The 13,762-nt window shown below is 45.4% G+C and overlaps 1 protein-coding gene across 7 annotated transcripts in view; it reads right to left on the minus strand.

Moving 5' to 3' along the window:
• The window catches only part of NEK7 (NIMA related kinase 7), a 115,954-nt gene that overhangs the window by 60,376 nt on the left and 41,816 nt on the right, over positions 1-13,762 (minus strand). For all 7 annotated transcript variants that reach the window (XM_053245249.1, XM_053245253.1, XM_053245252.1 and 4 more), the window contains one exon: positions 10,591-10,731. In XM_053245249.1, coding sequence (XP_053101224.1) covers positions 10,591-10,731 — 141 coding nt within the window. The remainder of the gene's footprint in view (positions 1-10,590; positions 10,732-13,762) is intronic.

Raw genomic sequence — 13,762 nt, forward strand, 5'->3', positions numbered from 1 at the left:
TTTTTGCTGTTTGATCTGACTGCTTTTATAATTTTTAATGCATTTTGTTAGTTGTTTTATTGTTACCCTTATGAATTTTATAAACACTGAAAAACAGGTACAAATATCCTAAATAAATAAAATATATTCAATGCCCCCCCTCCACAGATTCCAGTTTTTAAAAGCTTCCTTCCCATTTAGGGTTGCCAAGTCACATCAGAGATGCTGCAAATACTCTCTTGTGCCCTGTGTCTGCCCTCCTCCCCACCCTGCTGTGGCACGTAGGACTTCAGTTTTGCCCTACAGCAGAAGTATGAAAGAACTAGTAATTTTTAGCCCGTTGTAATAACGGGCGCTAGCCTTAAGGGGAGCTACTGCCACCTCTTGCTGAGGCCGCGGCCGCCATCGGGGCTAGTCGCCCCGCCACCGCCTCACCCGCACTCTCGGTGGCGTCGCAGCCGCCGCCAACGGGGCCAGTCGCCCCACCGCGGCCACAACTACCTTTGGCCGAGGCCGCGGCTCCGCCGCCGCCTCGGCCACACTCTCCTCCTGCCGTTGGCGGCGGCCGCTTCTCCTTGGCCCGCCGCTTCTGCTCCTCCCGGCCCTCTCGCCATAACGGCGGCGGCCGCCATCGGAGCCAGTCGCTCCGCCGCGGCCACCGCCTGGTCCAACATGGCCGCCCGTCTCTGGGCGGCCGTATCTTTTTCGCCCGATCTGGGCATGCGCTCCGTGCATGCCCAGATCGGGCGAAAAAGACACGGGCGGCACGGACGCACGCCCAAGGCTTTTATGGGTAAGGATGATGGGGAAAGAGTGAAACTGCATCTCCTGGCTTCTCAGCATTTTAAAAAGCATTCCAAGGAACATCCTGGCAAGCCTATGTCATGACTACTCATTATTTTCCTTACAGCTGATTATTTATGCCTTCTTTTTTGTCAGGCACCTCAAGGCTTGAATCAGGCTAGGTACAAATTCACTTCTCATTGGGCCAGTACAGCTGCTGGCCAGAGAAGGGAACTGCTGGCATTTCAGGGCCAGGCAACCAATGCTACTGGTTAGAATTCTCCTCAGCAAAACGGATTCAGTAGAGCCAGCATCCCTATTCACACGACCTGCCACCTAATGGCGCAGCGGGGAAATGACTTGACTAGCAAGCCAGAGGTTGCCAGTTCGAATCCCCACTGGCGTGTTTCCCAGACTATGGGAAACACCTATATCAGGCAGCAGCAATATAGGAAGATGCTAAAAGGCATCATCTCATACTGCGCAGGAGATGGCAATGGTAAACCCCTCCTGTATACTACCAAAGACAGGTTCTGTGGTCACCAGGAGTCGACACCGACTCAACGGCACACTTTACCTTTACCAGCCCATCCAAGCCACCTTGCTCTTGGTTGTATTAACTATGACCCTGATTTTGGTTCCCCATCTGGGCTACTATTTCCATCCCTGATGGCTTCATCAGTTTCAGGTCACTTATAGCATTTCCAGCAGCTGGCCATTGATCCTGGCAAGGACTCCAGTACTGCACACTTGAAAGTTGTCTACTTGCTTCTAAAGATGAAGGAACTATCTCACAAAGCTGAAACAATCCTCTTCCATCCTTTCAGAATGCTGGCTCTAAGCAACCTAAGAGATGTAGGCTGCACTTTATCAGAGGATTATTGGCCAGTTTCCAATAGACTACCTAGCATCTGAAAGATGCTGGGGATTCTTGCAATAATAATAATAATGATCTTGAAGATCACCTCAACACCATAGGGGCCACAGAAATCACCATCAGCCAATTACAAAAAGCAACTTTACTGGGAACAGCCTATATTCTGCGACGATATCTATAACAACAGCAACAACATTGACAATAACATTCAGCCATCCCAGGTTCTTGGGAAGGACTCAATGTCTGGATAAAACAAATCAGTCAATAACATCTGTCTGACTGTGTAAACAAGAAATAATAGAACAACAACAATGATATTGATAATAAAATTCAGCCATCCCAGGTCCTTGGGAAGGACTCGATGTCTGGATAAAACAAATCAGTCAATAACACCTGTCTGACTGTGTAAACAAGAAATAATAATAGAATTCAGTGGATCTTGGTCTAGTGCAACAAGGTTATACTCATCTCATACTGTGCGAGAGGAGACAATGGTAAACCCCACCTGTATTCTACCCAAAGAAAACCACAGGGCTCTGTGGGCGCCAGGAGTCGAAATCAACTTGACAGCACACTTTACTTTACTTTAGGTGTGCCTCAACTATTAAAGCATTTCAATATGGACTCTTGCTACACTCTGGTAGCCTAGCTGTCTGGTTCCATGGAAAGTCTAGTTAGAGGGGGGGAAGGTAGTCTGAGAGAGAATGAAGTCAGTCCAGCCCTGGCCTAAAGGGCTGATCCTGTCAGAATCAATTTCATACTTCCCTTAGGTTATAGGGTCAGATTTGAGTTTAGCATTGGACATAATCTATATCAAACCTTTTCCCAAGATATAATTCTACCAACAGGAGAAACTAGAGTATTAAAATGATCATACTGGGAGGAAGTTAAGAGGCCATTCTTTTAAAAGGACATCCTTTCAAGTTTGTCCAAGCAACACAAAGCACCTGGTACTGATTAATCTGATTGCCTTAGGAGAATTCCAAAAAAACAGGTTACTATTTAAGAGAAGTTGCTCTTTGTTTGTGGTTTACTGTGGAGGAGCCCATTAACACACTATTAATGCTGTGTTACTACTTCCCTTAACAATCCCTAACTACTGCAGCCAAGCAACTTTGTGACAAATGAGACCGTTCTCTTTGACTAATATCAACCAGCAGAGAAACTTCAAATGCTAGCAGAAGATTTTTGACTGCATTGTTCCTAAGAGGTCGATGTTGCCATCTATAATGTTCATTTGAGATTTTAAATCAAATTATTATTTTCCCCACAAAGAGCACAACAATCCCTGAGTGTTACATTAACCAGCCTTAAGCACCATGTCATACTGCCTAATACCTGTTATTTTTCACAAGGAGCTATGTGGACCCTTAAAATAAACTCACATATTCCCCCGGGCCTGTGTCTCGCTCCTAAGAGAGCTGGCCTAGAAAGAGAGCAAGCCAGGTTTCCTTGTACTGAGTTGTGGTTGCAGTCTGCTTGCAGGAGAAACAATGAGAGCTTTTTCTCCTTTGTTGCTGTAAGAGAGGCCTTCAGATTCTCAAGAGCTACAGCCCAATGTGAAGAGGGCTGATAAAGCTTCTTAAGCGCGCACGCACACACACACACACACACACCACTCCCAGCAAAAGGAAAACCAGAAACATATTTTTGTCACTTATTGCACCAATATATTATTAATGAGCTCAGGCACATCTAGACAAATCCATGTTTTAGGACTTGCCCCTTAAGGATTTATGTCCATTCAGGACAGGATTAACAACCTAGTTGAGTGTACCCACTGAGTGGATGTGGTTTCAATTCTGAAGCGAGCAACAGCTGTTAATTGGCAGTCCTATCACTGCTGCCTATCCAAATAAAATGTGAGGAGGTGGTAGCAATGACATGAGACTGAAGGAGCTATATCCAAAAGGCAATACAAAGTGCTGCAAAGAGGGCAGCAAGGATCCTCGCAGGGAAAAGGACAAAGGACAATGGTGCTTTAGAGTGTAAGATATTTTGCAAGGGCATGAGTAGGGTGGCAACCTTCATGGGAAGGGTGGAGGCAATGATCCTTAAGGGGCGGTGCTACTGTAGCACCAGGCAGAAGGGAGTGAGATGCAGAGTCATGCAGGAGGGAGCACAAAGCTGGACCAATTATTTTAAAAACCAAAGAAACTCCCATTAAATCCAAGTTCCCAAATTCACCATTTATTTCTTCTAATCCAACAACTAATTTAAACCTCAACTTTTCAAGTCATATAAACATAAGTTGGTTAACTTAAAAGGACACTTCTTTTGGAACACCCCAACTACAAGCGATCCAGTTCCTTTTTCTGCAAAATTTAATACTTCTCTGAGATCACTGGTGTTCTTAGAGAGCAAAGGTCTTTTTTTTATTCAGAATGTGTGAATGGCAGTCTAATCAATGAAAAAGTACTCTCTCTTTGGTCTTAAAACTTGGTGCTTTAAATAAAGGGTATTTAAGCAATATGTCACAACCAGCAAAAAAATAAAGCTGTGGCTAAACGAGCCTGCAAAATTACCTATAAAAATATAAGCAATAAAATTATATCCAGGACAACAAAATGGCCAGTCATAGTTTTATATAATGTGAAACTAGACCTTTTTCCTTAAGATTAATTAGTTCTAATTTAATCCTCAGGAGGCAATTCACTGACAACGCACAATGAATAATTAATTCATGTGCCAGATAAAAGGAATCCTTTTATGAACTTCTAACACAAGGTATTAAGTGTTGATTGAAAGGAGAAAAGCATAGAGCTACTTAAGGCACAAAATGCAAAGGAGTTTTTCCAGATAATTCTGCTGGAACGTTTTGCCCCATTCACCTAATTCCTGAGCAGATAAGGATGGCTTGAAATTGTCAACTGTAGGTAGGGATAAATGTTCTCTAACAACAAAAAAGTTACTGTTGCTGGGCAATTATAAATTCTGCCACATTCTTAAGTTTAAAAATAGCTCAAGAAAGAAAGACTGGCTTGACTTAGTCGTGTTCCTTTTGACATTTTATGTTGTGATTTAATACTAACCTGCTTCCTCCTGCCTTTCCCTTGCACCACAATAAAGGAGTTTACTTAGGTCTGTTTGGAAACTAAATAGCGGGGGAGGGGAACTTTGAACCATGAGCATGTTCAAGAACATTTTGAGAGAGATGCTAGCGCTCCATGGGACAGCCTTTGCTAAACAAATGACAAAGCTTGATCCTAGACTTTCCCTCAACTATTCAGAACTGGCCCTATAAAGTGCTGGCCGAAAAGTGCTTAGTACAGTTTTCAAAAGCAACCCCATCTGAATAGTGCTGTGATTCACGGTGATGCACAATGTGTCAGCATCACAAGCCAGGCCTGGGTGCTTTGCCAAGCAACAGGATAGATCATCACCAGTACAGGATGGCAGCAGGACAGGTGATGACTCATTCACATAAAATTATGTAGGGACTTTCCCAATGCAAAAGAGGCACCACTGGAAAGCTATTCACTTGCACTCCGCATATGGGACTCAAAAAGAGAAAAATAGCCCAGAGATGGAACATGAGATATCTACAACATCACCTAAACATCAAAAAACAAGAAGGGGGGGGGACCTAAGAAGAAAACAGGAGGGGAAGAACTCATGAAAAGGTCCCCTTTGTTGCTGTTCTCACTGCATCTTGAGGGAAACCGCCATTGGACGAGGGGGTTGGACAATGGTAGCATCCCTAGGCCATCTGGATCTGGCAAGGCACCAAGGCACTCCCTTGCCCCCTCCCACACCCAACCAAGCAGTCACTGGCTGGGAGCATGAAGCATGCTCCTCTCCCGCCCAGCTGACACTTTGTTCAAGCACTGGCTGGTGGTTTCTTCCCTGCCTCACTCCCAGCAAGGCAGAGAAAGAAAGCCCCAGCTAGTCAGCTCTTGTACAAAGTACTGACTGGGGAGGATGGGGAGAAGAGTGACCAGCCCCTATTCCTGGTAGTGGCCACAGCTCCCTCTCTCAACGTCAGCACCGACTCTGGAAAACTGGGAGCAGGGCTGAGTGGCCTCACTCCCAATATAGGACATGCCCCCTGCACCCGACGTTGACACGGGGGGGGCACTTCCAGAAAGAGGAGATGTTCGCTCCTTCTCCCAGTCCTCTCCAGCCAGCAAGGTAGAGGAAAAAAGCCCCCGGGGCCAGCCAGAGCTTTGTGCATCACATTGTGCATTACAGTGAATTGCAACACTATTCAGAGGAGGTAGCTTTTGGAACCTGTCCTCAGCTCATTTTAGCCAGCACTTTATAGGGCCTGCTCAGATTAGTTGAGGGAAAATCTAGGATTAAGCTTTGTCATCTGTTTAACAAAGGTTGTCCCATGGAACATTGACATCTGATATTGACGCAGGGTGTGTGCTTAGGGCACTTTGCAATGCGAGGGGGAGGAGGTTGCGAGCTTGTCCCTCAGTGAATTTCCTATGACCCTGGAGAACTGAGCAGAAAAGTTCTTGACCATTCCTTGAAGCATGTTGTGATGGGCTGAGGGGTTACTGTATATTCTCCCTGGATCTACCCTCAGAGAGATTGCTCTGATTTCAATTTAGGAACATGCCACTCCTTCAAGGTAGAATGCCACCATCTGAAGACTGATCTAGAGCCACTGACCAGGCTCAAATACAGCTTCAACACTCTAAAACTATCCGGCTTGGGATGTATTGGCACTGAGTCAGAGTCCACAGAATCCAGCTCCAAAAAGTATATTAGACTAAAAACAAAATCATTAGTAGTGCATGACCTTAAGAAGTGCACGGGGAACAATTTCGCAAGTACGCCTCCAGAAACTTTTAAAACCAGACTGAAGCCACTTCTAATTACACTAAATGCATTAAGAAGAATAAGAGTTGCACATTGAACAAAGAATTGGGAAAATAGGGGGAAATGGGAGTAAGGAAAGGCCCACAGGAATTCAGAAAGAATTTTTTTAAAAATTAACTAGCTAGTTAACACTGAGCTTTACTTGACTTCAGAGGTTAGGTGGGTCCTTGGCTGAAAGAGCATTAATTTATTATTTAGTTAGTTGATTTATATACTGTCCTTCCAAAAATGGCTCAGGGCCATTCTCTACAGCATCTCCCTTTCTGGACACCAGGAACACATAGAAAATAGTGACTAGTGATTTAATGGCTAGGCCTCTATTTATCGCAATTAAAGAGGGAGAAGGATTTCCCACTCTTCCAGAGATAGACAGCTCTTTGATCCAATGAAATGAGCAGGCATATCTCTGATGTAACTCTAGTCTCAAGCCAATCTAGGGTTGAGGCTTTCCCTACAAACTGGAGGTTCATCCTTCTTAATGGGTCTTAACCTAAGTGTTTAAAGGTAAGTCTAGTTGTGCTGGTTACCTATTGTGAAAAAAGGAGTAAGATTGCCCTCATTCAATAACAAAAGGTGAGAAAAATCCCCATTCAGAGCACTCAGGGTGAAGTGGAAGGGTCAGATACTCTTCAGCTAAGAGGGAGATCTGCATTTTGTCACACATGTGTAGAAGGGAAATACTTTCTACTATCTGCATCTGTGCGCTCTTTGGGGCCTGCTGTTCCCCTCCTCCTGCCCCACTTTCTCTTGCCCCCTCCCCCTCCCTCCTGCCCCACTCTCTCTTGCCCCCCTCTCTCCTCCCTCCTGCCACCACAGCCAGGTCATCCTTACTGGGGCAGCGGCAGGCCGAAAATGGCCCCACCGCCGCCATTCCTCCTCTCGAGCTGAGAACTGGGAAGTCCTGCCGCCCATTTCCTTCCCACCCGGGCCTCCAACGGGCACTGGGGCTGCGCTCTGCCGCCCGTTACCTCTCGCCGGTGCCTCCTCCCCCCTCACCTGGGCCTAGCCATCCTGCCGCTGCCTCCTGCTCCCAGCAGCCAGGCCACCTCTGCTGCCTCTTCCATACCTGGGACAGCCTGGCCTGGCCAGGCCGTCCTGCCACCTCCGCCTCCCGCCACGTCAGGCTGCCACCACCTCTTCCAGGCCAGGCTGACCCACCGCCTCCGCCTCCTAGTGGCCAGCTGAGGCCACCTCCTCTGGCTGTTTTGTGTCCCGCCACTGCCATTTTTTATTCCCCCTCAACTCTCGCCCAAGGCCAGACCTCTCGCAATGTGTCGTGAGAGTTCCGCCGCCAAATTCAGGACATGCATGCCTACTAAGAGAATTAATTATATAGCTGCAATGGAAAGGGCAAGAGCGTCAGCCTTCCTCCTCAAAAATCTAAATGGTTCATATATGGTACCTCACAGAAGCCAAGAAGAACCACCTTGGAGCTGAACTAATGGCCTTGGAACTGACACACTACAGAATAGGATGGTCTTGTCCAACTCTGGTGGCTGCCAGTGCAATTACCTTGCACTGGTAGCCACCAAAGTTGGACAAGACCATCCTATTCTGCAGTGTGTCAGTCAGTCACCATCACTGCCTCACATATCTTTCAGACCACGATTAGAGGCCTGTTCATAGAAAAACACAGTTACCCCACTCTGGGAATTCTGGCATTCCCATGGAAGAACAGTTTTCTACTGAAGGCCATAGGAACATAGGAAGCTGCCTCATACTGAGTTAGACCAATGGTCCATCTAGGTCAGTACTGTCTATTTTGTTTATTATTTATTTGAAATATTTATACTCCACCCCTCCAGTACACTACTGTTCAGGGCAGCTCACAACATTTATAAAATAGTTACAATGTGAAATCAAACTAATCAAAGTAACCAAATTAAGCTAAACAAGTTAACCGCCCAGAGATGAAAGTTTGGGCGGTATAGAAGTTTGAAAAACCAATCAATCAATCAATATCCCAAGCTAAAACCACAATCAGAATTAACTGGTATACAGACAATGCAATACGCATGATGGATCTGTGACTATGTTCCTCTCCAGACCTTCTCAATGCACAATCTCTCTGAGAGAGTGCACGTGTTGGTTCAGATGCAATGGCAAACTATGGTGTAACACTCTCAGAACAAGCTTTAAGGAATCTTGGGAGTCTCCCTGCTCTCTCTCCCTCCCTCTTCTACTCATACACAGCAATTCCATCCTTAATTTCCTCACTTGAGACAAACCAGTTTGCCACTCTGTCTGAACCAGCAACATTGAACAATTTATTTCATGGTTTGAGGCAAACTACAGCTAGCCATTTCATCTAAAATGGCAACTGATGAACATGAGGCAAGGAGAGAAGGGGAGCACATTAACTTGACCACACACTCAAACCCTACATGTATTATGAAGTTTGGGCAGCTTTCCTCTCTTTATCCTCTCTCATAGTAAAGCAGTTTCCTAGGCTGCTGACATCAGCTAAAAACAGGTTGCTCACCTGTAACTTATGATCTGGTAGTGATCCATTGACATCCATAAGAATGGGGTTGCCCAGGTCCTCGCAGTGGAATGCCGCAGATGCCCAGGGTCCTCGCAGTGGAATGCCGCAGCTCCTTGATGCGACTGAGCCATGCCTCCATGCCAACAGCATGCTATTTAAAGGGGGGCCAGGTGTCATAGTCTTCAGTTCTTGGACAACTGCCAAGAGGACAATCATCCTTTATTGGCAGGTTCACTATTGGAAGTCAAATGAATGCACACTCAGTACAATCACTGCGGAACACTACTGCAGTGGAGTGGTTTGGGAGGGTCTTATGGATGTCAACAGATCACTACCAGTTCATAGGTTACAGGTGAGCAACCAATGAGATCCATAAAAATGGGTGTTTAGCTAGCTGCCCTCGGAGGAGGGTACAGTAGTAGCTATTGTAACACCTGCTTTAAAACACTTCTCCCGAAGTAAGCTTCCACTGCAGAGCATAAGTCTATGACGTAATGTTCAATGAATGGTAACTCTGAGGAACATGTTGCAGCTTTGCAAATGTCTGTAAAAGCCACACCAGACAAGTGTGCAGCAGACGAAGCATAGGCACGGGTGGAGTGGGCCTTGATAGCCTTTGATGGATCAACGTTCTGTGCTTTATAAGTCAGCAAAATTAGTTCCACCAGCCAGCAGGACTTTCTTTGTCTCGAAATGCAGAAGCATTTTACTGGTAAGCAACAAAAAGGCGTTGAGAGCCCATCGGACATCCAGAGAGTGCACTACACACTCTAAAGGCGAGGGGTCTCTGAAAAATGTTGGAAGGACAATATCTTGGTTAAAGTGGAAGTCTAACACCACCTTGGAAAGGAAATCCAGATCCATGATCTCGATTATTTCAATGGCCCAGCTTTCGGCATCAAGCCCAATTTCGATGTCAATGGATGGGATTCCCCCCAGCGTTGATGGACTCAACATGTCATTGTAAATAGTTGCGCACAGCCGAAGAGCCCGATTTTTTCGTGGCTGCTTTGAAAAAGTCAGACAAGTCTTACATGCAGACACATTATGCCCTTTACCTAAGCAGATAAGGCACAAATCATGCAGACCTTCTGAGGTGAGTTTGGCATTACAGCCCTCACACCTCTTAAAGGTTTTCTTTCCGTCAGACATAATCCATATGCTTAGTCCATTCTGAAGTCAGTAGCACTGTTGTGGTAGTCTAGCCGCTCCAAAGTCAAAAACCAATAAAACAGTCCTTTTGCGGGGTAGGGGGGTTTAGATAGCGAACTCACAAGAAGAAACTTAACCGACAAGGAACAAAAGTATGAGGTCTGTGCACAGCAGCAGTTGGAAAAGAACTGAAGAACATGGCACCCGGCCTGCCTTAGGCATAGCACACTGTAGGCATGGAGGTGGGGCTCAGTTGCCTCGAGGAGCTGCACCATTCCACCGCGAGGATCCTGCGCAGGCGCAGTACCCCATTCTTATGGATCTCAATGGATCATGATCCAGATCAGTACCTTTTTATTATTAAAATATATTTCAGTAACCTTTGTTTTATGGAAGGTTCTGGAACTACAGTTATCTAAAATAGCATTAAAGCAATCATATAATAGCTGAGTTCTTGATATTACAAAGCTTGAGACATCCTTACCTGCACTTTTTTTAAAGCTACTGGCACGCCATCCAATAAGCACGTAGCTCTATAAACTTCGCTGAACTGTCCACGGCCAATCTTTTTTTCTATCCGGAAGTTGGCTAAAGTATTGTAGCCCATGTCAGGTCGCAAGGCTTTCTGCAGTAAAAGATACAAGATACATATAGAATAAGGTATACATTACATTCTAGAATACGTGAAGTCACCTTTCCCCCCCTCTGGCAACCAGTTGTTCATGCTATGAACATCAAGAGCATGAATATGAGAGAAGCTGCGCACATCAAGTCAGGTATGTGTGTCTTAGCAGGAAGGAGGAAAATACTCTTTTACAGTTCTAGTCTTTGTTGCCAGCAGTGCCTAGTCACAACGTCTGAAAACAGGATGGGTGCATTCATTCTAAGCTTTCTACTGCTTATTTTAGCAGTGGATACGGTCCTAATGTTGGAGAGTCAGAACACATCCAGTTTTAAATACAATTAAAGTGTTTTAATAAGTGTCACACTCACAACCAAAAGTTCAGAAAGCAGTTTACATAGCAAGAGGAATGAGAAAAGGGTTCCCTGTCTCAAAGGGGCTCACAGTCTAAAACAAGGGTTAGCAGTCAACGGCATGGGTGCCAAAGCAGCATGTGAAATGATTTTGAGCACCACTCACAATGCTAGGAAGCCTATGATGCCAGCTGCTTGCCTCTGCATTGCTTACCACAGCTTGCTGTCATAGGCAGCGAATATCCAGGATCAGTGGTGGAGGTCCCTCTGGCTGCGCTGGCTCTCTTGAATGTATGCGCTCTGAAAAAAGGAACATGCACGTGCAAGAGCACACCAGCCAGTAAACCAACAAGGCCACTGTCACCAATCCTGCATGCTCGGGGCCTGCCACAACAAACAGTGACACACCAGTCAAAGGCAGACAGTGAGCATCATAGCAGTTGGTCTTCCGCGCTTGCATTCTCTGTCCCCCCTCCAGCAACTAACTGCTGTTTCTTTGTCTGCTCCCAAAATGGAGAAGATAAAGCACAAAAGTTTACAGAACTATGGCCTGGCTGATGTAGGGGGTAGGGTGGGGCTAGCAAGGCAGGGAGGGACGCCAACTTTGCTTCATGCAGCATCCTTCCTCAAGTGTCCCTGAAGACTAGGCACACCACTTCTGAAAAGGTTGCCAACCCCTGGTCTAAAAGACAAACATGGGAAACACCAGCAACAGCCTCCGGAAAGAACACTAACACTATGGTCAATTATTCTCCTTCTGCTAAATATAAATTACAACGTACAATTGTTCTCCTCCTGTTAAATAAAAAGTGAGTCACCACTTTAAAGGGTGCTCTTTGCCCAGTTAGCAGACGTTAAATTCATGGCTAGAGTGCCTTAGAAGCATGTTGATGGAGCCACTTCGGGAACTGCTTTCCATGTCTAAGCACTACAGAAGGGGAACTGCAGGGCAGCTCTTCCAGGGCACTTCTGCTTCACTGGTCACTAATGCCTATGGGCAGCTTCCTGGAAATCACGCCTTCAAAACACAGTCAACTTAATGCAGACAGAAAGGAGCAGGGAGGAAAGAGGAAGAGTAGTGGGCATGAACCTCTCAGGGAAACAGGTTTTCTAGCCACCAAGAGCTACCAAGCAACACTCTTCAGGACAGGATAGGAGGAGACTAAGAATTTCACTCCAATAAACCCTCTCAGTGTGCGCATATTATTATTATTATTATTATATATTTATATCCCGCTCTTCCCCCAAGGAGCCCAAAGCGGTGTACTACATACTTGGGTTTCTCCTCACAACAACCCTGTGGAGTAGGTTAGGCTGAGAGAGAAGAGTCACCCAGTTAGTTTCATGGCTGAATGGGGATTTGAACTCAGGTCTCCCCCATCCTAGTCCAGCACTCTAACCACTACACCATGCTGGCATATGCAACAAAGCAGTCACTATGTCTATTGCTCCTTGGGCTCTTGATCCAGAGTACCTGTTAGTGGCTGTATGACCTCCCTTTCCCACTGACTCCAGTTGTCCTCCGTAGATGAATCCTTTGGTATGGGTAAATACTTGGCACTTGACCTTCAACTCTATTTGCTCCCCTCTGGCCCAAGTCCTCAGGGAATTTTTCCTAAGGATTCAGATCCGTTACAACTAACTCTCTAGGAAAGAACTCTCAGATTGCTAGACCTAAAAGCAAGCTGCACCCAGCAACACATTTGTGCATGCCAAGTGCAGGTGAACTGTGAATGTGTGTGTGTGTGTGTGTGTGTGTGTGTGTGTGTGTGTGTGTGTGTGTTTTATTGTGGTCTCTCAGTCAATTTATTATTGGCCATATGGACCCTAGATAAAAAGGATCATATATCTGTGCCATATAAAGCTTCCTTAGGACCAGTGCAGATAAGGCAGGGCTTGACAAATCCCAAGTTCCTAGGAGCCATAGCACCTAGACTAGAATATTCAGAGGCAGTGTTATTTAATAAAATCTTGACTTGTCCCAGGCAGCCCTGTTTCTGTTCGAAGTATGTTACTTGAAAGGGGATAAAGAGAAGCCAATTCATGTCCCACATGCGGTAACCACAGTGTCCATCACTAAGTCCTGTAATTTTGTCAAGTGTTCACTGTCTGGATCTCAAATTTTTGTGCTTGCTCCTAAATCCAAAGAAAATTGATCAAGGCCTGGGATATGGAAGAAAGCGGGAGGAAAGGAAATCGGGGCAAGTAACTTCTACAAGCAACTGTAGTTGAAGAGCACTGAAGTGAATGGCTAGAATCAAAACAAGCTCACACAGTTGTACACTGCAATGTTCTCTGTGATCAGCACTTCATACATTACACACACCAGAACCAAGAAACCATTAATTGATTTCTTAACTAATCAGAAAGCTGAGGGGGTAGGGGGGAAGCATAATAAGATCCACACATTTTCCAGTCTTTCTGATTTTATCTAACGATTTGCATTATTTAAAATGGCATGCTTCGTCTGATTCATGTATAATATACAAGTGGCATCATGCTTTTTAGGGATAGTGTAAAGATTTTAAGGGGCCATATAGTAAACCGAGAGTCACCGATACTTCCAAATCATTCTGTATCCTGACCATTTTGTACACCATATTTTTACATACTGTTTTGTTATATATATTTATTCATTCATTCATTCATTCATCGATCGAACTTATATACTGCCCAGACTT

Source organism: Hemicordylus capensis, chromosome 4 (genome assembly GCF_027244095.1).
Source record: "Hemicordylus capensis ecotype Gifberg chromosome 4, rHemCap1.1.pri, whole genome shotgun sequence".
In the NCBI taxonomy this organism is placed as follows: domain Eukaryota; kingdom Metazoa; phylum Chordata; class Lepidosauria; order Squamata; family Cordylidae; genus Hemicordylus; species Hemicordylus capensis.